The sequence below is a fragment of the Numida meleagris genome, chromosome 2 (assembly GCF_002078875.1).
Source record: "Numida meleagris isolate 19003 breed g44 Domestic line chromosome 2, NumMel1.0, whole genome shotgun sequence".
Lineage (NCBI taxonomy): Eukaryota > Metazoa > Chordata > Aves > Galliformes > Numididae > Numida > Numida meleagris.
The window spans coordinates 21,629,109-21,654,653 of record NC_034410.1 but is presented as its reverse complement, the minus strand read 5'-3'; the positions used below and the strand labels follow the sequence as shown (position 1 = coordinate 21,654,653).

Sequence of the window (25,545 nt, the reverse complement as noted above, 5' to 3'; positions counted from 1 at the left end):
AACCCAGAGCATCACAACGCCAGAGCTCACTTCATTATTGCTATAAATGCTACGCGTGCTACAGCTAACAGTGCTGTGATTAAACATAAAAGAAGTTAGAGACACCGCTGACCCACTATTACATGATTAAATTAATTTGCTTTTGTAAGCAACTTTCACCTGTCTTCAGTACAGATGCAGATGTTGGTGCCAAGCATCTCCCAGGCCAGGAGAGGGAGCCCGTGGATTAGAAACAGAGCTCCTTCAGTCTGCTCATTTAAACAGAAATGGGCCGGCACTTTGCAGCCTCACTTGCAAGTCAAAGGAATATTCTCTCACAAAATGCTATGAATATAGTAAAATTAACCACACCTTTCCAAATACATATTTGAAATTTTCTCTTATTTTAGATTAGATATAGGCAGCTAAGACATTGTATGGCTGAATATTAAAATCCACTAACAAAATCAGAAACTTCCAGTGGGTGGTAGGATATTTATCAGATCAATTTACGGTAGAACTTGGAGCTGCAGAAATGGATTATTCTGATTTTCAGAGTAACAGTAGACCCAACAACAGAGGGCTTGGTGGGAGATCACTTCTGTCATGACTATTATGTGACTCACAGCTTTTCTGTTTCACCAGTTTTCCGAACCATTCCTTTAATAACATTCCAGCACATCTGCTGTTACAATGTTTAAGAGCCAGCTACAAACGAATGCTGTGCAATGCAGTGCTCAGACTGCCTACAATATTTATACCTTCTGTCAATGGTAGCAGCAGCTTAGAAACAATAAGGTTTTCCTATCATCTAAATGCCTACCATTTCCAGGCAGGAGCAACTGGTAGTTCAGGCAATGATCCATACCCTGTATTTCAATGCTTTGTACAAACACCAGAAAGATCATCCTTATTCCATACACATACTAACATGCACAGTGCAGAAACTCACAATATGTGACTATCAATCAACAAGTAAGGAGGAGAAGGCAGCAGGGAAACAACTGTGTTTTTAATACGGTGAAACAATCGCTGCCCACAGGTATATCACCATAAAGCGATTTGTAGGCAGCACTTTGCACAAGTGATGCTTCTAAGCAGCAATTCATCCCATTTTGATGATGAGGGATTAGGCAACTTAAAGCAGTAAGTTTTGACACCTGCTATAAACAAAGAATTGGGAGCTCACATCACACCACAGTGATGAACTGCTTTGGTTTGTGGCTTGCAAAAGAGAGTTAAGGGACCAATGTGAAGGAGGAAAGCAGAGCCCAACAGTCTTCTGTTTTTACTCCCAAATGCCATCCCATAGCTGTTAAGAGTGTCCAGACCCAAAGACTGTCAACACCTTGGCTCTACAGGTCAACCTGTGGAAGTGGAAGATACAGGAGACTCAGCCAGCTGAGACATCCACCTAAAGTCAAGGGCTGTTACTTTATGGCTGACCTCACAGCTGTGACCATTCTTTCATGGGCAGCCACTTCTCATCCCAAGCGTGCCAACAAGACTTCGGCCTCTTCTACATTTTAACAGTTTTTCTTTCAATTTCACACAGGTTCCAGCAACAAGAAAATAACCACTGCTGTCACATAATTCAAGCTCCTGTTTAAGACTGGAAATAATATTTTATTTACCACTGGGAATTGTTCGCAAAAAATAAGACTAACTTGTACACTTCTTCTCATAATTTGCATATCAGCAGGATAAACATTCAACTTGTATTCTTTGACATCCTATTTTTAATTGAATTACTTACACACATACACAAAAAACCAACCCCACAATTCTCAAATTTGGAATAGATTTAGTGTCTGCCACAGGCCAAGAGGGTGATAACTTCTGTAATGAAAAGTCCATATCCTCATGGGGTTTTGCTGTTCCACAAAACATACACTTATAGCATGAAAAAACACCCTGAACTCATTTCTTCCCTAACAAACAAGATAAAATGACCTTAATTTGTCATTTGATATTTAATGTTCAAAATCAAGATTAGATTCTGATCTAATTTGCATGGTGAGAAATCTATTTATATGAAAATAACAGATTTACAGTGTATGAAGGTACTGAGGGCCAAATATCCTCACTGCCAGTTGACATTGTTACAGTTTGGCAGCAACAATACACGGAAAGTTATGAAAACAGAATCTGATGTTCCAGTCTCCATATACAAGCATAATATAGACAGATTGCCCAGGAAACACAACACAAATGCATTAAGGTCTACTGCACTGCTTTTTGATAAAAGAAAAAAGTTTCTTGCTTTTGCATCTGATTTTACAAAGACACATAATTCACCTCATAAACATGCTCCCTTCTGTCTAAGGGGATCATTATTTTATGGTGAGCATTACGTCAATCTATCAACACAATTAGCTGTGATGTGCTGCATTCTGCTTAGAAAGCATTCCGAGTTACATCCATGTAATAAGGTCATTCTGGGTAACTATTTGTCCAGAGAAGCCATCTGACTCTCTTGTCCGATGAGCAGTAGTGCACATCTTTCCCACCAGCTCTTTTCTTAGTGCTGTCACAATTAGTAAAGAATAACCATTTTCATCCTAGTACATCTTTCCAATATATTGAGCTGTATATTCTTGAAATAGTGCTTTCATTCTTTGTTAAATATGATGATACTCAAGAAAGGCAATGGTCTGGATTTCAACAAGACAAAGAATGTACAGCTAGCTGATTATTCAGGGTTTTCTAGCAACAGAGCAGAACAAAAAAACAAGATCAGCATGCAAATGAGATGCCTTTCCGTAGGAAAAAAAATGGAAATTAGACTAAGTAATTTGCTGAATTTTCAAGTCTTTTCTTATTAGGTCAACTTGGTGAATAAACAAAGTTTAGTAAAAAATAAATATCAGGACAGTGAATCATATTTTTTCTTTAATGAAAAGATTTTTGTTTTGTTGAAATGAACCTTAGAATCTAAACTAGAACAAGTTACAAACTGTTTGTAAAAATGTTATTTTAATCTTATTTTATTTTTCCTTCCAAAGGTCATCAAGATTGTCTTCTTTTTCATTCTCTGAGTAAATCTTACTACACTTAGTGCGAGCCCCAGGCTGTCAGACACCATGGGAGAGTAGATCTCTCTGAGGAACTGAACTTATTAAGAGAGTAAGAGAATAAGTATTGCAGAGCCATTTCCAAACCATCAGTCTCTTTCATGAGATGTGGAGGCCTCAGATGTTCTGTTTTTCAACAAAAATCTGCTATATTCACCCAAACCATACATTTCTAGTGAAAATTCCAAACTTCCAACTTAGTCAAAACCCATGTGTCCTTTCCATTTTGACTGGACAAAAGTAAGTTAGATGTTTAGATCTGGCTCTTGAGAATCAAGGCAAATTCCAGGGTTTTTCTACAGCTGCTCCACCACTCATGGAGCTTCTGAATGAGGAATTTTGCATCTGGGAAAAGACAAACTTATGTAATCTCTCTTTCCTGGTGATAAGACTTTGCCCAGGTGATCCACCCAGTGCTGCATTCCCCACCTGAGGGTTTGTGTTAGCTACACCTTAACCACATCTTCTACCATCAGGAAAGCACTGCAGTAGCAGCTGGTAATGTCAGTGAGCACAAAGTGCAGTAGTGAGGACTGAAGGAGGAACTTTGTCCTTCACCTTAGCATTTTGCTAACGGGTTAAGCGAAATTCAGCAACTATCTGTGTATTATGCATGCTGACTCAGTCTGCTGACTGACAAGTGCAGCTACGCTTCCTTCTACTCTCTGCTGGGCACAACGGATGACAGCTGAGTGTCAAGTTTAATATCCAGAAGACAGAGACAGAAATGGAATTGTCTTAGTAACGGTCTTTTCTTCACTTTGGGAGCTTAGCTGTTCAGTTTCCTTAAGGGACAACAAATCTTTCAGTTTGTGTAATGCACTTATATTTTTGTTAGAGAAAGAATATATTTTAACTCAGGGAAGGCACTGGATATTCCAGGAATCCAGCTGGAACAATAAAGAAACCCACATTTTCTCTACAGAAAAAGCCAATCAGCTAGAATGACAACAATATATTTATTTGGATTCACTAGAAACAAAAAAAGGACCTTCCTTGCAAGGACCACTGTGATCGAGATTTAAAATTCTGAAGTCTTTATTCATCAAATGTATGGCAAAAATTACATACAATCCCAAATCTGGGGTTTCACATCAGTTCAAAGTTAAAGCAACAGAAGCAAGACTATGTCACAAAGGCACAGTCTCCCCCCATGCAAAAAACACTTCTTCAGAGCCTGAAAACTGTATTTTGGTACAAATTATTTTTCATACTTACAAATGTTTCTGTATTTTTTCAGTCAGTTATCATCAAAGCAACCCTCCACTATTCCCATACAGGTAAGAAAGAAAATACCAGCCAAACATATTAAACATACCGAAAATGAGGTAACATATCTAGTATGATTCCTCTTCAGAATGAAAGTGTTAATAAACAACATCCCATAATTCTCTACTGACAAAATCATACAAGAAAATAAGAATTTGAAAGTCTAAAACAGGTTGTATTTTTTGCTTCCTTATATCCCTCTAAAGCTACCAAAATCATAAAAAAATCTTTAAGTGATGGTATCTGGTAAAAGGAAGAATAAATTCAACAGCCACAACTTTATAAGTAATAAGTTGCAGAATAAATTTAATGTGATTTTCATTCATTCAGGTCATTAAGTCAGAATTCAGAATTTAAGACAAAAAAACTGCTTAGAAATCAAGCTGATTGGAGTATTTATTTTGCAAGTAATTTTGTGAATGTTTTGTCTTAGAAAAACAAACAGAATAAAACCTAAATATGAAATTATTTCAAGAACTCTAAGAAGCATCTGCTAAACAATGACTACAGCAACAAAAATAAAAAGAGAAAGCACAACTTACCAAACTAATAAGATTGTTTCTCCTGTACAATAAAGTGACGCTGTTTTACGAAAAACACAAGTTACAAAGGCTTATTCTCTAAGGTGGAAAAAGAACCAGCAAGAACAGAACCTTGTGCACACTCAGTAAGATGCCAGCTCATTCAGGCACTAAGTGGAATATCATCGTTACATTATATAAAGTTAATAAAAACAGCTGCTTTGAGCATAAGGAGTGATTTATGACAAAGCTGGCTTCAAAAATGTTTAGGTAACGTGCTAGTATGCATGAGGGAAGCAAAATATGAAATTAATATCAGCACTCCCACAAAATCTTAACAAAACACATTAATTAAAAAAAATAAAAAACAAGTTCAGCAAACATTTGTGCTTTTAGCTCTGTCATAGACCCAGAATGAGGTATTTGAAACAGTAAAAGACCCAACTGTCCTTGAGAAGCTTTTTCCCACTGAAGCAAAATGCAACAAAGTCTTAACAGGAATCACAGAATCATAGAATAGTTTGAGTTGGAAGGGACGTGCAAGATCATCTGGTTCAACTCCCCTGCCATGGGCAGCACTTTCCCCCACCAGCTCTGGCTGCCCAGGGCCCACCCAACCCGGCCTTGAGTGCCTCCAGGGATGGGGCACCCACAGCTCTGGGCAGCAGTGCCAGTGCCTCATCACCCTCTGAGTGAAAAATTTCTCCCTAATATCTAATTTAAATCCTCCTCTTTTTGTTTAAAAATGTTCCCCCTTGTCCTATCACTATCATCCTGTGTAAAAAGTTGATTTCACTCCTGTTCATAAGATCCCTTTAAGTACTGGAAGGCCACTATCAGGATCCTTCTCTTCTCCAGACTGACCAAGCCCAGCTTCCTCAGCCTGTCTTTATAGGAGAGGTGCTCCAGCCCTCTGAGCATCCTCCTGGCCCGCCTCTGCACCCTCTCCAACAGCTCCACATCTTTCTTGTGCTGGGGCCCCCAGGCCTGGATGCAGTACTCCAGATGGGGACCCACAAGGTCAGAGCAGAGGGGGAGAATTCCCTCCTTCCCTCCCCCTGCTGACCTCAGTTGATGCAGCCCAGGATACCATTGGCCCTCTGGGCTGCAAGTGCATACTGCTGGCTCATGTTAAGTTCTTCATCTATCAGGAATCCCAAAGTCCTTCTCATTAGGGCTACTCTCAAAGAGTTCTTCTTCCAGTCTATATACGTATCTGGGAAACCTATTCAGTATGTGATTTTCCCAACCTTACTTGGCGCATTTAAAAGATATTTGAGTAGTTTCATGCATCAAAAATTTAAATGTACCCCAACTCTTTACAGCACAAATAAACAAACTCAGAGCTCTCTCCATCCCTGCCGTAACTGAAGCTACCTTTCTGAGGAACACTGCTGGAGTCACCTCTGCCACCAGATGGGAGAAGGGGACCAGAGACTTCGCAGCCCTGCTCTTCTGCCCTGCAGAGCTGGGCTGTGCCTGCGGCATTGAGGCAGAGCAAGCCCTCTGCAGATGGACAGCACAGGATGAAATGCAATCCCCACCCATTTAAAAATGTACTGCCAGCGTTCGGCCAGGGGACATTTTCATTTATTCCAGAAAGGACCTGCTAAATAAATATTGTACTTTGAACCACAGAAATAGCTCTGTCAATGAGATTACTGTTAGAAAATAATTCTGTCCATAATCCAATCTAAATTGGAGAGGAATCAAAGCCAGAATCATTTCCTCTAAATTTCACAATGAGACAAAAAAGCCAGTGTGAAACAGCTTGTACTGGGCTACAGCATCCTCTTCCTAAATCTAATCAGCACATCTCATTACAACGCTGTGCCTTCATTAAGGTTCATATGGTGGAAGAAACCGGTTTTTGACACAGCGATTCTTAATAAAAAATTCCCGTGAGTGAGACAAACACTAAAAACATTAAGAAAACAAGATCTGACAAACTTATTGAGAAAACAAATGGGTCTATGTTGTAGAGAGAATCTGAAATTAGCAGCAGGAGATGAGAAAAGGGCAAACTCCTGACAGAGACCACACTTTCCCTCAAACCAGTGAGAACATGCAACAATTTAATTTGAAACTGCAGCACATAAGAAGAGGAGACACTGTTTAGCTCCAAAGTGAAAAGAGGGCTCCTTTGTGAGGGCTCTCCCAGGCCCAAATGGGCTGAGGCAGCAAAGCTGAAGTCCTGTCCTTCCAGTTTTCCCAGCTGCCAGGCTGAGAAATCTTCCTCAGTCAGGAAACAATCAAATCATCAGAATAAAAAGTCCTTGAACTTAAAGAATGGTGTCTGTTTTGCAGAAACTATAAAGCAGCTCAATAGGATAAGACTGAGTCTTAATGCAAGAAAATTTGAAAACTTTTGTATACCTTGAAGCTGTGGATTGAGAAAGGACTGTGAAGAAAACTCATGCAGAAGACTACAGATGACCTCAGCAGATTTCTCTTCCCTTTCTCCTTTCTTCCAAAGAGAGAAGTTTGCTCTTCTATCAATGCCACTTGTGAGCAATCCAACAACAGAGATAGAAAGTCTTCACTAAGGAAGACCTTGGTGTTAATACATGCAAAGAAGCACCTGCTTCTGATTTCTGTGCTAATAGCTATCTTCCTTACCATTTGGGAGTAGAATTGTTTCCTTTGCCACAGAGCGGAAGGAGCACTGTAAGTGTCTGTCAGAAGAACCTCCTAGCTCACGAGCCATACTTATTTATATATCCTTCAAAATCTGCTCTGATTTACTGCGTACAGAAAGGTTTAGACTTTGCAGGCAAGACTTCCCACCACATTTGTGTTGTAAAGCCTCTGGAATAGCCCATCCAAAAACAATCCTTTCCTAAACATGCTCTTTAAAGATTTATTTCAAGATTTTTTACTGACTTTTTTCTTTAAGCTGCAAAGAAAAAAAAAATCCAAAAGCCTGTGGGAGGCTGTTATGAAATGTACTTCCACATGCCCTGCTGTGCTGCCTCAGCAGCAGGTTCATTTGAATTCCAGGTATGCACTACTGAGGTTTGCGTTGCTGTTGTAGGGTTTTTTTGAAACACTGGCATATCAGAGGAGCAATGGTGCTTTTGGATCACAGCCCCTTTTTGAAGACCACAAAGCTGGCTGAGTTCACACACGCACATACACCTTCCTAGCAATGTCACAGTGCCCAATCTCACTGGCATGAGAAAAGATACACCATTTTGTTAGCATGCCTGGAGTGCTTAAAGCCAGAGAGCTTATTTAAATAAGTAGCAGACCAAACTTATGCAAATTCCTATGAATCATCATAAAATTAGCAAAGAAAACATTTAAAACAAAATGGTATGTCTTCGGTATGCCAGTGTTTAACTGGAGTGATTGGAACAAATCAGCATGTGTCGGATCAGACCTATTCCTGACCAGGATCACCACCACACCACGACCTGACCCAGTGGTTTAGTTTTCATAGAAACTGATCTACAATTTCCCAGTGCAAAATCCCACTCTGATAAGTGAAGCACTGTGCTTCTTGGGTACTGGGAACCCTTCCTCCTTGGCCTGGTGCCCAGTCACAGCACAACTGAGGAGTGAGTGTGTCTCATTGTGACACTACATCGGGACCTGTCATTCCTCATGCACAAGCAACAACATACACACAGCATAATGGAAGCTCATTACATGACAGAAATACGTTTGCAGTGCAAAGGAAAGCTGTTGTACTGAGTGAGATAGAATATCACATCTGGGCTAACAACTGCCAAGCTCATAGTCTGGAGTAAAATGGTGATGTAGAGAAAATTCTTTTTCCTCACCTAAAAGTCCCGGGAAGATAACCTACACCAAGACCTATATATTAAGCCTGGTGCTCAGCACCACAAAACAGCTTGATTCTAGAATCAGATCAGATCATCCAGAAGTTTACCATGCTCTTATTTTGCCAGTGAAGGTCTTCATCTTGCAATAATCTCAATTCTGAATAGATTCATGCAGCCACATGGAGTCAAGTGAAGCAGTGGGTATTCTGTCAAGGTTTTTTTAAGCAGCCATTTGTTCAATCTGCAGCAAATGAAGGCAGCTAGTCATGCTGCCATTTGAAGAATGTGCGGGTCCAGGTGTTACAATATTTCTGAAACAGCGAGTGCATTAATAATGAGCTCCAATTGTGCTGGGTATATGTGGTGGATATAAGTGCACTTTTCCTGGCTAAATATCCTGCTGATTTCCTGCACTGAACCATATCAGAATTTTCAATTCAAATCACTTTAAAAAATGTCTAACCTTATCACTTAAAAGCCACCTCAAGTGATTCAGCTTCAAGTATGCCTCCCACAACCAACTGCAGCATGATGCTTAGTATATGCAGAACTCATTCCAAATAGCAATATTTGGTGCTAAAAAAAAACAACAGAGTTTTATACTTCTACTTTTCTGATTCATAGGAACAGAACAGGAAAGAAGAACAAAAAAATGGAAGCCTCCAAGTAGAATTGAAAATTCTAAGAAAAGGAGAAAATGTCACCCTATCTTAATGGACCCTCGTCAGAAGAGCAGCTGGGGTATTTTAAGTGGGATTGGGGCAGAATACCATTGCTGTCCTTTAACACTCATAGAATCATAGAATTAGATGGAAAAGACCTACAAGATCATCATGAGTAACCATCCAGATCATCAAAGCCATTGGTTAGCCACACATTGCAGCCTGCTACTTCAGGAGAAGCCATGTGTGTGCTCCTCCCCAGGAACAGAAAGCTGGAATCTGGGGGTCAAAAGGAAACCTATTTCCCAGGCTGGCAGACTTCTCCAGTTCTCAAGAGAGAGAAGTAGAACACATAGTATCACTGAACACCTTGTGGCTGAAATTAAGGTGATTTTAGCTAATTATGTGTCTGTTTGCCATTAAGTAGCAATGTATGTGTTGTCATATCATGCTGTCATTTCATTTTAGGAAAAAAAAGTATGCTATATGGTTCTGAAATGACAATTTCATTATACTTGCTTGATGAGGAATTTAAGTGGGGGGAGGGTAAAGACAGGAAGTGTTTTTTGAAAGAATGCCAAATTTTGAGACTCAAATTTCCTGAAAATTCAAAACTGTGAGATTTAGCAATTTATTGATTATATAGCAGCTGTAACTTTAACAATCAGTTGGCAGGTGGCCTAGGACTTCTCATTTTGCTTATTTAAATGAAGGTGGAAGCAGGTGTCCCTCAACTGGAAGAGGCAGCTGTGCTCCCAGTTTCAGTGAACCCATTTGTTTTCTTTGACAGTCGTTCACTCAGTAACTTTGCTCTCAACTTCTGAGCTTTCAAAAACACCACAAAAGAAGGATTAGGGTGCAGTCACCTACTGTCTCCCCTTGAATGTACAAACCATCCGCGTTGGCATCCTTTGCTCTTTGCAGGCTCTCTGTTGGGTAGACGGGAACCCCTTCCCTGGAGCTGCTGACCCGCAGCCATTCCTCTCTGCTCATGGGGAAGGAGGTTGCAAAAGGGAGCTGTGAGGGCGGGGGGGATTTGTAGAACACGCTGCCTACAGCTCCAAAAGGAATTTAGGAGGTTGTATTGAAACAGCTGGTGACAAAGTGTGAATAAATAAAGGCAAATACCTAAAAAATCAGAGCTGCTTAACACCTGCATACCACACTTTTTTTTCAGAAAAAAAAAAATATGACACTGACAACAGAAAAGGCTGAAAAATGGTTGGGAGTCAGGTACAGGAACACTGAACATAAGCAATGCTACTATTGTAAGGAAAAAACACTTCATAGGTAAGTTTTAAAGACCTCACTGCATTATCAGAAATGAAGATGTTACGGCAGTGAAACAAGGGTAACTATACAAGTTAGAGAGAAAAATCAACCTCTCAACAGTACAGGTGCAGTTGTTCTCTTGAATTATGTAAGGAATGCAGAATAGCAGCAGGATTTGATCATTATGGTAGTTGAAAGTCTGCAAAAGCAACAAAAACGTGGAAATATTGGCAAGAAAAAGATAAAGTGAGGGAAAAGTGGTAGAAAGCTGCGCTGAATACTAGTGGTAAATGAACCTCAAAGAAGTGATGACTCTAGTAGGAAACAGATGTTTCGCTATTCTGAGTTTTCAGCTACATTCGTTGGTCAGATAAATATTCTTTACATGACTGTGTGGTCTATGGATTTCATGGAAAAACAACACAAGACAAACAAAAGAGGATTTACCCTGGCTACAGTTATTACCCTGCTTGGAACTGCTAAGCAGCTGATAAAGCAGTATGATAAAGGGTGGTCAGCAGCACCGTGTCTCTACCCATCCCTTTCCATGAGAAAGGAGCGATACTGGTGCACTGTAACCCATTGGTTCAGCAGCACAGCAATGCTATTCACCAAACATCTTAGTCATCAGACCAAAGCAGCTTGGACCAAAATGCCTAGGATCTTGAGTATGCAAATAATTGAGGCCTCTTTTGAAGTAACTAGGGCAACTTATTGTACGTAGTTCACGCCAAGATGAGAAATTAAGGATAACTACAAGACTGACAAAATCTCTGGCTGCATTCCCACTGATTTCACTGACGGGTTAGTTCAGTGATATAAAATTTATGAACCTTTCATTTCTCTTATGAGAGGAGCACAGTTACCAGCTGCTGCACAGCAATTACCTTCTGGATATATGGGTGGAGGGGACACACAACAAATATGATATGTTCTATGATGAACATGAGATACAATACAATTAATTTTTGTATAAGGCTCTTCTTTCCTTTTATAAAATTACCTATTTATCTATCCCTGCACTTCTTCCTGAATCTTTCTTGAACAGAAATAACCTATTAGAAAACAGAATTAAGTGTAATACCAGAAAAAGTTAAAGCACATCTGTCATAAAGTTTCTCTATTTGACTCTGACATTTGACTCTTCAGCCACACAGCAAATGTACTGTCTGAGAACAAGAGATGATGAACAACAGCCTTCCTATCGGTAAACATAACCTTTTCATAAACAAGAACAGAAAGCATTGTTAGGAAAATGTGTGAGAAAAGATGGCCATGGCTCCATATTACCAGTTGAACTACTTAAGACTTGGCTAAAGCAATCCTGCTTATTTACATTCCTGATAATGGCAACTCTCAGAAAAGCAATTGACACTCAAAACGCTTTCAAAACAAGACCTGACTCAGTGACCTCTCAAATCTCGTAGAACCATACACAGATCTTCTGCAAAAGTGGCTCACAAGATGGAAAGATGAAGGAGTTGAGGGGCTGTGGACTAAAATTCCCCAACACAGTGTAACAGAAGACAACATGATTAGATACGATACTAGCAAAGACAATGAATACAGCTATACAGAATTTAGATATAACTTTTACTATTATCTTTTTACTGTTATTATTTTTTATTTATAGCTCTCATTAATTTTCTAATGCTGTCGACTAAGTGTGGGCAAAGCTATTCTTGCACTGGCATATTCATACCATCAGAAAGGCTTTTGCCAGCACATAAATGGAGCCACAAAAATCACACTCTTCTGAATACACAATGCCATAACAACAAAACTCACACTTAGAAATATAGGATTTTTTATTTTTATTATTTTACATGAGTGTAGATTACATTAATTTACACTACAGCAAGATGGATAGAAGAGACTGGCCACCTTGGGACATTAACAGATAGTACAGAACTGGAAGTAGTAGTTGATACACCAGGTCATAATGTTACTGTTCAGGAAGATTTGACAGACTGGAGAACAGGGTGACAGGAATGTCGTGAGCAGAAGGGAAGGCAAAGTCCTACACCTCAGGAGGAATAATTCCATCCCCTATACAGCCTCCAGGTCAACCAGCTGGAGATCAGCTTGGCAGAAATTGATCTAGGAGGCTGGGTGGACACTGTCGAAAATGAGCCAGTAGTGTGCCTTTCCAGCAAAGGCCAAGAGTGTGTTGGGCTGCCATAAAAAAAGTGTTACCACCAGTTCCAGGGAAGTGACTCTCCTCCTCTACTCAGCACTAGAGAGACACATCCAAAGTGCTGAATGTCTGGTATAAGACCTAGACATACTGGAGCAAGTCCAGTGAAGATGATTAACGGATTGGAGCATTTAACACATGAGAGGAGCCAGGGGGAGCAGGGACTGATCACCCTGGAGGAGAGAGAACGTTCTGGGTGATGGTATCAATACTAATCTGGAAAATAAATTCCCAGTGGGAGTGTGTAAAGAAGACAGTGTCATCAGTGGTATCTGGTGACGGAACAAGAGACAATGTACACAGACTGAAATACAAGAAATATCACTTAAGCATCAAAAAAACCCTTTTTTATTCTGAGTGATTCAACACTGTAACAGGCTGCCAGAAATACTCAACAGTCCTGGGCAACCTGCTCTAGCTGACCCTGCTCTGAGCAAGAGGCTGGACTTGACATTCTACAGAGGTTCCTTCCAACCTCAACTCTCTGTGATTCTGAACAACTTCTATGGTTAAGAGCTCTTTTGCAAAACTGTTTCTACATCAAAGTTTGCTCTGTACCCAGAAGGGTTAATAGAAAACCCAGACCAAATCCAGACTTCGCAGCACCCTGGTAAGTTCTATGAAACCTTGGGGAGGAAGACTATGAGAGATCCAAAGAGGATCCACAGAAAAGCGAAAGGGAACACAGAAGCTAAGAGCCTGAGGGACATCCTCCGTGGAGGTTGACACTGCTCTGACACAAGACTGCAACTCAAAACACATCAAAAATGTATCAGAGCAAGAACAGAATATCTTTAATGATCATGAAAGTAGTTAAGCAAGTGTTGTTTTAAAAACATAAGTCTCTCTTTAAGACACAGTAAAGTTTAATCAAATTGAAAGTTTACATGGTCCACTGTTTTTTGACTCAACAAAAGATACAGAAATTTAACCAAGAACTTTCAGCACAATAAATAGATGCCTCAAAAAATTCCTTGATTTCTCCTCCAGATGTAATTATTATGAGGACCACCATATTTATGTGAGCACCATACTACCCTTTTTGTTAAGAATTTATGTCGTGCTTCTCTGCTCCATCAGTAACAGGTTTTAGAGTTAACACCACAGCTGTTTGGATCATGTTGTGTCCAGAAAAAGTACTATGAGTAGTTCTCATTATGTCCTCATTATACAATATATATTATTAGTTCTCTCTGATGTACTCAGAAACAGACCTCAACTGCCAGAAATACTGCCATGCAGTGATACACAGATACGCACTCTAAAGACAAATGGTGAAAATTGGGCATGTTTCTTTCTATAAATGACAACTAGAGAATCCTTTTTTGCTATTGCCTGTGAGTTATTTTAATTAGAGAATTCAGAATACTGTGAAGGAAGAACCAAAGCAATAAGAATGAAACATAATACTTCATTATCTGGAGCTATTTATTTCACACTCAAACACCTGAAAATACATACTGCATTAAGAACCTAGTCAGGTAATTCTCCTACTCTCAACTCCTGTAAGAAAGTTCTTGTTTTTGACATCTTCTTATGAAACAGAATAAATTTCTTTCTTTCTTTCTTGTTTTGGGGGGTAGATTTTTTTCTTTCTTTTTCCCATTTATTAACACTGCCTTTGTGCAGTACTTCTCAGGCAGTTTCAAACAAATGCAGCTCATTTTCCATTGGTTACTCTTCTAATAAAATGACAACAACAATAAAAAGGAACAAAAAGAATAAAAAAATTCAGATATGTTCTGAATTTCTGTTCTCTGTACGAATCATAAGAGTAATGACAACACCAACAGTGGACACACAGGAATTACTTGATAGTATTTAAATATATATATTCAAAAATCAGGTGAGATTATGTAGATTTTTTTTGTGTAGGTCAAATTAATGCCTAGGTTATTTAACCACAGCCATTTAACAAATTAGGAAAGCAGCTGATCTGGACTAGGTAGACTAATGTTAGCTCTTGACAACCTGAAATCTCTATAAATCAGTAAGCTTATCTGAAGATTCACATTTAGTTTAGATAAAGATGTTAATCAGGAGCTTGTATAAATGTCAGTGATAGCTGACTACAATCTTATGGTACATGTTCGGAATCTTGATAAATTAAGATATACTCCAGGGTACTGATTCAGGGAACACTAAAACAGGTATTAAAGTCCATCTTTATTCAAATTAGCCATATTACTAATTTGCAGTATTGCAAAGTATACTTCTTATGTACATGCATGCCTCCTACTAAGTGTGCTGAAAGGGGATGTTTCCCTGAAATAATATCTATACAATGATAAAATAGATATATATTTATATATGTCCTTAGGAGGGCAGGAAAAATTAGTCTTGAAGTCTTTTAGGGAACATGTGCAGACAGGTAGGACACTTCAGTCATATTCTCACAACCTGTTTCTAAAACCATCATCTCAAATTGCCTTTCAATGATTTTCAGGCATTTTCAATAGTAAGGATGTTTGACCTTGAACTACAGATTATAAGCAACAATTTTGGCAAACAAGATGCTCTTCACAAAACCTGCTTTGGCATGCAATATGCAGTTGGATGTAAGTCAATGAGGGAAGGAAAAATAAGATTCTGGTTTATTAAACATTGCTCCTTTACTTATGAAATGGAAAGAAAAGGCAATATAAGTGCTGGATCTCTGATCATTTATCTTCCCTATGAGATATAGCCAGCATATCAGAGCAGGTTTTTGAATAGTCCTGTGCACTTCTATAGCACAATATTGTCTTGAGGAGTAAGTTTTTAGATAATAGAATAATGCTACCACTAATAACAGGCTTCAGCCTGATCTGTAATATATACAAATTGCTTATCATTGCACTTTTGTTCAGTGTCACCTGCATCCAAAAATATTTGACTTTACAGCTCTGTAATAAATGTGGACACAACCTGCACAGAGGGAGATTTTACATGGGCACGATTTGTTTCTGTGGTGTATGGGGCCAACAAGGATGGAGCCTGCAATGACACACTTGTAAGTAACCAGAGGTGCACTGATTTACACCGGCTGAGTCTCAGCACATTTTTTTTAAGTACTGCCCGTAACCACCCTCTGGAAGGACAGAAGAGCCTGGAAAAGAAACAATGCTTCTTTATAATTATAGACCATTTGTCATTCAGCAACTGAAATATGGCAGACACTGAAGAAACATTCCAATTCCAAAGAAAACCACAAAGCCATTGCATTTCACTGAACCACGTCTTAATTTGTTTTCTTTTTCTGATAGCCAATTACTCTTCACATTTTGCACTACCAAGCTGATAATGAGCCAAACTCTGGGGGTTTGGCTCAGAGTTAGCAGGCTGGATGAGAACAATTCCCCACAAGCAAAAGATGACACCTGTGTTAGAAGGAAGCCACCAAAATCAGTATAGTGCATACACTGATCCAGCACCCAGCCATCCTTTGAAAGTCAGCAACAGAGTCATACATCCATGCATCTTTTCCCTTCTGTTGCCAGCTGGTAGCTCCCCCAGTAAGTGTCCATCATATACTGTTGGGTGTTTTTACGACATGGATGAATGGGAGATTACTTCTCCCTTCTTCTAATGGAATTGTTAACAGAGTACAAGATACATAAATTATCATCAAGAACATTGTGCCTTCTTATAATTAATACATGTGCATTGATAAAGTAAACAATACAGTGCAGGCCGAGTTAAAAATAAGCTGAAAATCTTTCTAAAAATCTCTTAAGAAATCCAAAACCCTTTACAACACATGAATAGACAGAAGATTTATTTTTTTGTTCAAAGACCACTTTATTAATTCACCACATTCTAGTTTAGAATTATATTCAATTTAAGTTTGGTAAAATGCATAGGTAGCCCAGAGAGGAACCATGTAAAAGTGGTGTCAGTGCAAAACCTGCAGGCAATTACCCATAAGTTCCAAATATATGCTAATGACTTCAAAGAGAGGGCTTACAGCTAGATAAGTCTTTTATTTATTTACTTTCAGTGATGCTGAAAAGCAGTGAAATATTTGTGTATTATTAGAATAATGTGAAATAGATGTAAATTCAATATCAAGATATAATACATTTCTCTCCCCTTGTTCTACACACATGTTGTTACTGAAGAGAACTCATCAGTTTCCACAGTTTCAAAAAAAAAATCATGTTTGCATCACGAAATCATCAGTGGGAGGAAAGCAGAGAGAGATGGGAAGAAAACAGAACTCCTTCCTCTCACCCCCACCAAGAAAGAACAATCACTTTCACAAAGATGAAGAAATTTTCTTCAGTCCAATTCATCGTCTGTAGCATTCAAGACACCAAAGATATCATGCCTACACAAAATGAAATTTCAGACCAGGTCCAGCCTCACAAGTGCATCTATTCCATCTGATACGAATGAGCTGTATTTCAGGGCCAAAGTACTTAACATGTGACAGAAAAATTTGTATTGAATACGGAAACAGGAATAAAAGACCAATAAAGTTAACTAAACATCTCATTACTGACGTAAACTTCAAAAAAATCCCAGTAGTTGGAAGTATTCCTCCCTTGGGCATGGCTAGCTTCCCCAAAGACATTATTAACACAGTGTACCACACAGCAGGGTTTCTGTGGGCTCTTCATAAGCTTAAATGAAAGTAAAGCCTGTTAAAATATATTATTTCTGTCTTTAGAGGATGTACCTGATATGAAGCAACCCTATGGGCTCAGAACTAAAGGGAGAAGCTTCGCAGCTTCACAAGCGCCTGTTACCATCTGAATCTCAGAGGAAACTACCTATGATCCTGCTTTACATGATGCATTAGGCATGTGGTTATAAATATATATTAAAGAATACGTTGCTAGCATTTCAAATCTTCAATACCAGAAGCAATACATATGTTTCCATTTTAAAACAAAAATTCCATTTTTTTCATAGTTATTGGAAATTGCAAACCCTTGCAAATCTTTGCTGTGCAGCTCTATGAAGAAAGTGGTTTTGGCATCACCCTTTGGAATACCAGGCTGCTGGGCTCAACAGAAACACATTGTTCTCTTTAAATTACTTTTAATACTGTACATGATGGCACCTAACAGAGCAATAGCACCCAGGACCAAGAGGAGGCCCTGCATTTTGCAATATGCAAAGCAGGAAGGAGAGGAGCTCCAGGCTGCGAGCTCCCCACTGTGCCATGTCAACTACAGCAGGAGAGCCCACACAGGGCACCCACGCGGCCATCCTGTCTGCAGACTGAAGGCTCATTTACAGATGAAACATCACTTAAGAGCCATTATCCTGCACAGAGATCTGCAAAGTATTAGGAGAACTGTTTGTGCATTACTTTCACAATGCAGTGTGATTTTTAGTGTAGCTGGCACCAAGACAGAAGTTCAGCCAACACACAGTTTATTCCCTTATCAGGAGGGCTTCAGAGCCCGAGAGGGAAATTCACTTTGATCTGCAGTAGCTCACCGAAACCTCACGAAAATTGGAAGAGACAGAAATACCTTCCCACTTAAAAAATCTCTCTAGAAGAAAAATAAAGCTAGCACAAGAAATTCAACACTGATCTGGTTTGAATCTGTGAAGAACACTGAGTATAAAAGCATATAAAAGCATATCCTTACATCAAAACCAGGGTGTACCTAAGCTGGTGCTTCCAGCATGGCTTGGGGTGAGGCCTGCACAGCACACCACAGCCTCCCACTGGGAGCAGCTCTAGCATTCAGAACTAAGTGCTGCTTAGCTGTCAGCTCCACTGGGGACAAGGCTCACTTGCAAGCATTTGGTGCAGCTTTTCCTTCCAGATAAAATTAAAGCCGTATTTACAATGGCAAGTTCTCCTTGATAAAGAAAATCATTAAGTTTCCATCTACAGAAATGCACACTAATAAATGATCAAAAGGAAGGATTTGTTGATGAAGAACATAGCTACTTTGTATCAAAATCCAAATAATATTTCCCAGTTTTGTGTTGTTTTATTCAGATCCAGCAGGTTGCCTCATGCATTTTCCCTGCTAACAGGGCAGAATGGTTCCACTTTTCACATGATCTAACCTTCATCAGTCTCTTGCATATCTCACAAGACTGAAGAGCAGTGCTGAGATTACCCTATCAGATCATTACTCCAGCAGATCTAGCATCCTGCCACAAAAGCTTGGGCTGCTGATCTCAGAAAATGGTGAAATAGTTTTCTGGATCTTCTCAGCTATGCTGGGATACATGTGGGGAATGATAATGACGCATCACAACTGTGATACTTTGAGGCATGAGACTTGTTAGCTCCTACAGACTGCAAATACAGATTCCTCTCTATCTGACATAGTTCTGTCCAGGAAGTAACCCAAGTCCCAGTGAGTAGGAAAAAAGTATGAGTAAAGATGTAACAGTACCCTGATTAAGCCAAATCACGCTGCATTAAGACTTCTTTTTTTTTTTTTTTTTTTGCTGTTAAGCGTTTTTGGAAAAGCAACCTACTCATAGGTGTTATTTCCCTTTTACTTGGTAAATGCTTTTTTTTCTTTTTAATTATCCACACTTTTAAATATATGTGGGAAAAAGTAATCATATTATTAGATCCAAACTGTGACAATAATAGTTTGCAGCCTGCTCATTCATAGGGTCAGCACCTCTGCTGCTGCTCTGTTTCAGAGAAAAGATTCTGGTTTATAAACCCTTGTTATTTTATTGAGGTCTATTACAGTAATTGAACCTGAGAATGTTTATTAAGAACAGCTATTGCAACATAAATATAAAATCAGTTAATACTCCTGCTTATAAAAATCCACAAGTGTATAAAACAATAGAGGTCAGGAAGTACACACTTAAACAGATGAGTTCTTTAAGATAACTGAAAGACCAATCTCTTTTCCTAATCTATTACACACAATCCCTTAAATAAGCCGTAATTAAACATAAACAAGTATCAGTCATAACCAGGAAGAAACATTGTGCTGTGCTGGATCTGCTTTGTAAAGAATGCCTATGGTAGAGTTATCTAGAAGCATCTCTTTGCCTTGCACTTGATAATCACTGAAGCTGCATACATACAACATATTTTAATTTACATAATAATGGAAAATTATTCAATAGGAAAATAAAGAGCCAGTGAGAATTCTAAACTGTTACTTGCCTTAATTTATGTTTAGTTTTCCTATCATCTAGTAACGTTTCCTGGTACAATGTAACAGATTCCCTGAAAGTTTTGATCTGCAATGGGGACTCTTATGGGCTATGAAGTCTGACTGTATCTAGCAACAGTGGCAAGGGATAAGACATAGATTAATGCAGATTTTGGTGCAAGTGGCATAGGGGACAGATAAAGAACAAAAGCATCAGCAAGAAGGTGTGCTGCAGCCTTTGCCATTTTCAAAGACTGTCCTTTGCTAGGAGAAACACATCACTGATGGATGTTGAAAAAGTGAATTACAGGAAGACTTGTGCGAAAAATCTTGTAGTGGTTGGTCTGGTTCTTTATGGCTATGAGTCTTCACTGTGAGGAAGTTAATTGCATTAATGATCTTGTGTAACAACCTGATTAATTTTGTACTTCAGAGCTATTATGGTAGTTAACTACCATACTATACACGATTTACTTGAGAATGGATGAATTCAATCCTTCTCTTCAAATACAAAAGCAAAAAAAAAAACACCACCACCACCAAAAAAAACCTTTGTTTTATAACTTTTAGATAGATAAATTCTTAATGATGCTTAGGGTACATTAGGAAGGCATTCACTAAAACCATTCAGCTAGGACTAACTAGGCACTTCCATCAGAAAGATTAAATCTGATTTACAACAGATTATAAACCTATCCAGTCCAAAGTTTTATCTTTTTCTTCTAAGGTTTGTAAAAGATCAAGTTATAGAAACATGATCGATAAATTATTCCTTGCTGTTTCAACACTATCCTTAGTATTTCAGCTGCAATTTGAAAACAGAATCTAAAAATGGGGAGGCCTCAAAACTCATTGTGGGATGTATTTGTTTTGGCATTTTGACACAAAAACAATTGTAGGGAATAGGGCAGAGGAGGGAATATGGGAACAAACAGCAGGTTTATAAAAGACATATACACACAGATTTTATGACATAACAAGTGCAAAAAGGCATGTCAAAAGGAGCACTAATTTCTGCTGTTACAAGTCTGCTTAACATCCAATGCAGACACACTCACTAAAATGTTACCACAATATAAGAGATGAAGCACAAAAGAAAAATTTTTACTTCTGAAGTTTTGTGTTCAACAAAAGGAGGAAATTTCATCCCACTAAATGAGAAGCATAATTGTTAAAAAGCAGAACTCTAAAACTGGCCCAGTAGTTGCTAGCTTAAAACACACAAGCTTGGAAACTAACAAAGCAATTGGACACATCACAGAAACCCTTGAAGAACTGCTTCTGGTTGGGTACACTGCAGCACAGCTGATTTTTTCCTTACCAGAGGATTTGATATAAGCCAAGCAGGCAGAGTAATAAAATACTTTACCTAAAATGAGACCTTTTTATATCACAGTCAAAGAAGGTCTTGTTTTATAGACTTTTTTTCAGTCACTCCTAAAAGCAGGTGATGATTCATTTATGACCCCCAAAAAAGACAGGTAATACAGGTAAGTCTGAGTGATATTAAGACCATAAGTTTTATAAACACAATACCAAAGCTTTTTTTTTCTCCTCGTCATATGCCATAAAGGAATTCCAAATAAATCATCTGTGCGTGAAATAAATCTGGCTTATGACAGATTAATCTTTAAAAACAAGGCTGTACTCGTGTTTTCCTCCAAAATTTATGGTCAGAATCAAAGCAGATTGACAGGTCAAGGGAAGACACTCCTCTTACAATACTTCCCCCCCAGCCAATCCACCCACACACTTTATGAAGGGTCCAGTGCACTCTATGAGTAATGTTATGTCTGTGTGAGTGCTCCCAGGGAGCACACACTCATGCTCCCAAAGAGACTGCAGAAGTGGTAGCCAAGGGCTCCCACTGGACTTGACTATAATCACAATTTCTGATTTCCCATTTTCCATTCAATTTTCTACCTTGCACTTTCCTTCAAATGTTTATCTCACAGAAGAATCCTTCCCATAGACATTGCAATATTAGCATAACATTAACAGCACACCAATCAAAGCTGTAATTTTTGATCACCTGCAAAGTGAGCACAACAAACCAGTTCGATTTCCATTGGCTTACAAGTGGAAAACTACTTTTCTGCAGGTATATCAGAATCTTTCTTTGGATTATTTGAAAAATATTTGTTGAAAAAAATAATACTGTAGATCTGAGCATACTAAAAAATCCTCAAGAATATACAAAGAAATTTATACCTAGCTTGTAGACTAGACTTCTGATCCTTGCCTCAATCACATGAACATTTGCCAGCCATTGTCTTGGGTATGTTACGTCAGCAAAAAAGAACTCACCAGAAATATCCTTTCAAGTTGATCTTGAATGTCTTTCATTCCTGGAAAAGCAGCGACTCCTTGAATCATTTCTACAAAGATACATCCCACTCCCCTACAGAGGGAAAAAAAAAAGAGAAGCGTGCAATATTAGAAGACTTATTTTAGATGAAAGAGCTATAAACAATGATTTGTCTCCATCACCAATATTCAAATAATGTATTTTACTTGCATTATATTTTAAATCAATGCCGGTCTGAAGGACGAGCATGTGTACTTACTGAAAAACAATGTATTCAAATACTTTGGTTTTTGGGTGTTTGAAAGCTAAGAGTAGAGATAAGACGAAAATGAATGGTAGCTGTTGACACCAGTAAAGGGACAGCAGCAGCTTTGTGTCTATATGAGAGCTTCCCAAGAAGCACACACATTCTCCCAAACGGACTCTGGGGATGTGGGAGTGGCACTGAGAGAGCACCTTTGCGAACCGCTGAACGGGATGGGACCAATCCACAGAGGCACACTGGAAGGGCTCAGAGTAGAGGCTAATCTGGAAAAATGAGTCAAAAGGGCACATGGCTGCTCACAGCCAATGAACTATGCTACTGCCCAAATGCAGGTGACTCCTGGGATGGGCTTGCAGCCACAGCCTCTCTCCTCTCCCCATCATGACAGCTTTTTTGCTACAGCTCCTTGCCCCATGCTGCCATAAAAGGTATTTCATGCTGGTCCCCTCATCTCACTCATTTAAGCCACTGGCAGAAGTAGTAGGAAATTGGAAAAGAAACATGCAGCCAAAATAATGGATTCTGAAGACCCGAGGAAAGTTTCTGCAGGACTTAAACTTTGGATAACCTGTGTAATTCTTGCATCTGAGAAGCAAAAGAAATTACAAATTTGCATTTGCTCTTTTTCTAGATGAAAGGAGCTCAACAAAAATAATGGTAAGAGAAAATATCTCTCTTGGCTGCAACAGGATGCAGAATTCAATTAAATGTTTTAACTTGTTGAATTACAATTTCCCATACACATACAGCTTGCACATGCAAACACTTATGTACGACATATAACCACATCTGTGTAGCAACCACACAAAAAATCTTCACCCATTGCAAATGTCAATTTAATAACCTAAAATATATATCAGAATGAAGCAATAATTCCCAAAGCTAACTGCAGTTCCACCTTCCCCTTAAACAGTGAGTTGTGTCCTTTTAGTCAGAAAATTCCAGCAGTAATCTCTAATTTAACTCTGTTTTTAGAGGAAAACTATTACAACTGAGGTTATTAGCAGCTAAGCCATATTTTACTCATTTCTGAAGGCTCTGACTACTACAGAACAGAATGAAATAAGTCTCTGTTTCAAGAAGATGAGAGTTGATGGTCAAATCTCTCAGAGAGAAAATTAAACATGCAGCTCTTATTTCCCATTTCTACATCCCAAAGCAGAGATATAGTAAACAAAGTTTCTCCCCAGTCACTGAAAAAGTGGAGGAAAACTTTGAAGGCAGAGTTCTGGTCCAATTTTGCAATAATTCAGGTGTTTATAAAAGAGAGAGGTTGAAATTTATGTTCCATATGCTGCTGCTGGTTACTGAATGAACAGAATTGATTAAACTGTCACTCATCATTTACTCTGGTTTGTGCTTCATTAGGCACAGATAGGCACAATATATCTTAGTCAAATACTTACAAACAGTATCAGAATCTCAGGCAAAGAAAAATTCAAGATTTCTGCTGGAAGCTGTTTATTCAAGATAAGAAATAAAACGATAGAATTTAAACTACAGAAAAGAAGATTAGAGCTCTGTTGCAACCAGAAAGAGGGCATGAAATGCCCCTCAAACCAGTTTATCAATTTTGACTCTAAAATGAGGTACTGCTGTCTGCAGAAAAACTACAGCTATCTCTGATGTAAAAGAAGCATGATGATTTTTCCAGATTGTTCTATGTTTTTTTGAAAAATATATTTTCAAAATTTTCCACTTCTAGCAGATCTGGTACAAGAAAGAGCCAAAAATCTAGAAAGAACTGCAAATACCACCAAAGAAAAATTTTCTGCTTGGAAAGAAGAATCCTATTATGTGGCTCAGGCTGTTGTGTAACCTAGTACTCCATTTAGTCATATGCTGAAATGAGGAGTTAGATGAGCAACTAATACAAAAATGAAAAGGTTATTAAAATCACTGAGGAGAGAAACATGAAAAAGCTTCCAGCCTTGGGCTGGAGGACTGCTGTTCACTTTGGCCCACTTGAAAATTATGCTTGGTTTCAAAGCTTACGGCACTCACCCAGCACTCCGAAGAACAAGCCCACAGAAAGGAAAGATTAAATGAATACTAAAACGAGAGAGAGAGAGAGAGGAGGGGGGAAAAGTATGACATTGAACTGATATGAAATATCCAGAAAAGCAAAATATCACATAAAGACTTTAAATGGCTGTAATGGTATTTTAGATGCCTTAGTGTACTTAGTGAGTTTTGTATTACACTCACAGCAAGTAGAAACTTAACATATGGCAGGAACTCCATACTCGATGCACCCTGAGCAAGTTTGCAGACGACATCAAGCTGAGCGGTGCAGTTGATACATTGGAGGGAAGGAAAGCCATCCAGAGGGACCTGGACAGGCTGGAGAAGTGGGCCCTTGTGAACTTAATGAGGTTCAACAAGGCCAAATGCAGGGTGTTGCACTTGGGCTGGGGCAATCCGAGGTATTTATACAAACTGGGGGAAGAACTCCTTGAGAGTAGCCCTGCAGAGAAGGACTTGGGGGTCCTGGTGGACGAGAAGCTGGACATGAGCCAGCAGTGTGCGCTGGCAGCCTGGAAGGCCAACTGAGTTCTGGGCTTCATTAAAAACGGGGTGGCCAGCAGGGAGAGGGAGGTGATTGTCCCCCTCTACTCGGCTCTTGCGAGGCCCCATCTGGAGTACCGTGTCCAGGCTTCGGGCCCCCAGTGTGAGAAAGACGTGGAGCTCTTGGAACGGGTCCAGAGCAGGGCCACTAAGATGATCAGAGGGCTGGAGCACCTCTCCTATGAGGAAAGGTTGAGGGAACTGGGCTTGTTTAGCTTGGAGAAGTGAAGGGTCCAGGGAGACCTCATTGTGTTCTTCCAGTACTTGAAGGGAGCGTATAAACAGGAGGGGGTACGACTGTTTACATGGGTGGATAGTGATAGGACAAGGGGGAATGGTTTTAAACTAAGACGGGAGAAGTAGGTTAGATATTAGGAGGAAGTTTTTCACTCAGAGGGTGGTGATGCACTGGAACAGGTTGCTCAAGGAGGTTGTGGATGCCCCGTCCGTCGAGGCATTCAAGGCCAGGCTGGACATGGCTCTGGGCAGCCTGGTCTAGTGGTTGGCGACCCTGCACACAGCAGGGGGGTTGAAATTTGATGATATTTGAGGTCCTTTTCAAC

General features: G+C 39.2%; 1 protein-coding gene across 5 annotated transcripts in view; it reads right to left on the bottom strand.

Annotated features, from left to right (window-relative positions):
* CDK14 (cyclin dependent kinase 14) overlaps positions 1–25,545 on the bottom strand; it is a 318,720-nt gene that overhangs the window by 110,817 nt on the left and 182,358 nt on the right. For all 5 annotated transcript variants that reach the window (XR_002434949.1, XM_021386034.1, XM_021386037.1 and 2 more), the window contains one exon: positions 22,149–22,242. Coding sequence is in view for 4 of the 5 variants with exons in the window: in XM_021386034.1 (XP_021241709.1) it covers positions 22,149–22,242 (94 nt within the window). In the remaining variant the exon portion in view is untranslated. The remainder of the gene's footprint in view (positions 1–22,148; positions 22,243–25,545) is intronic.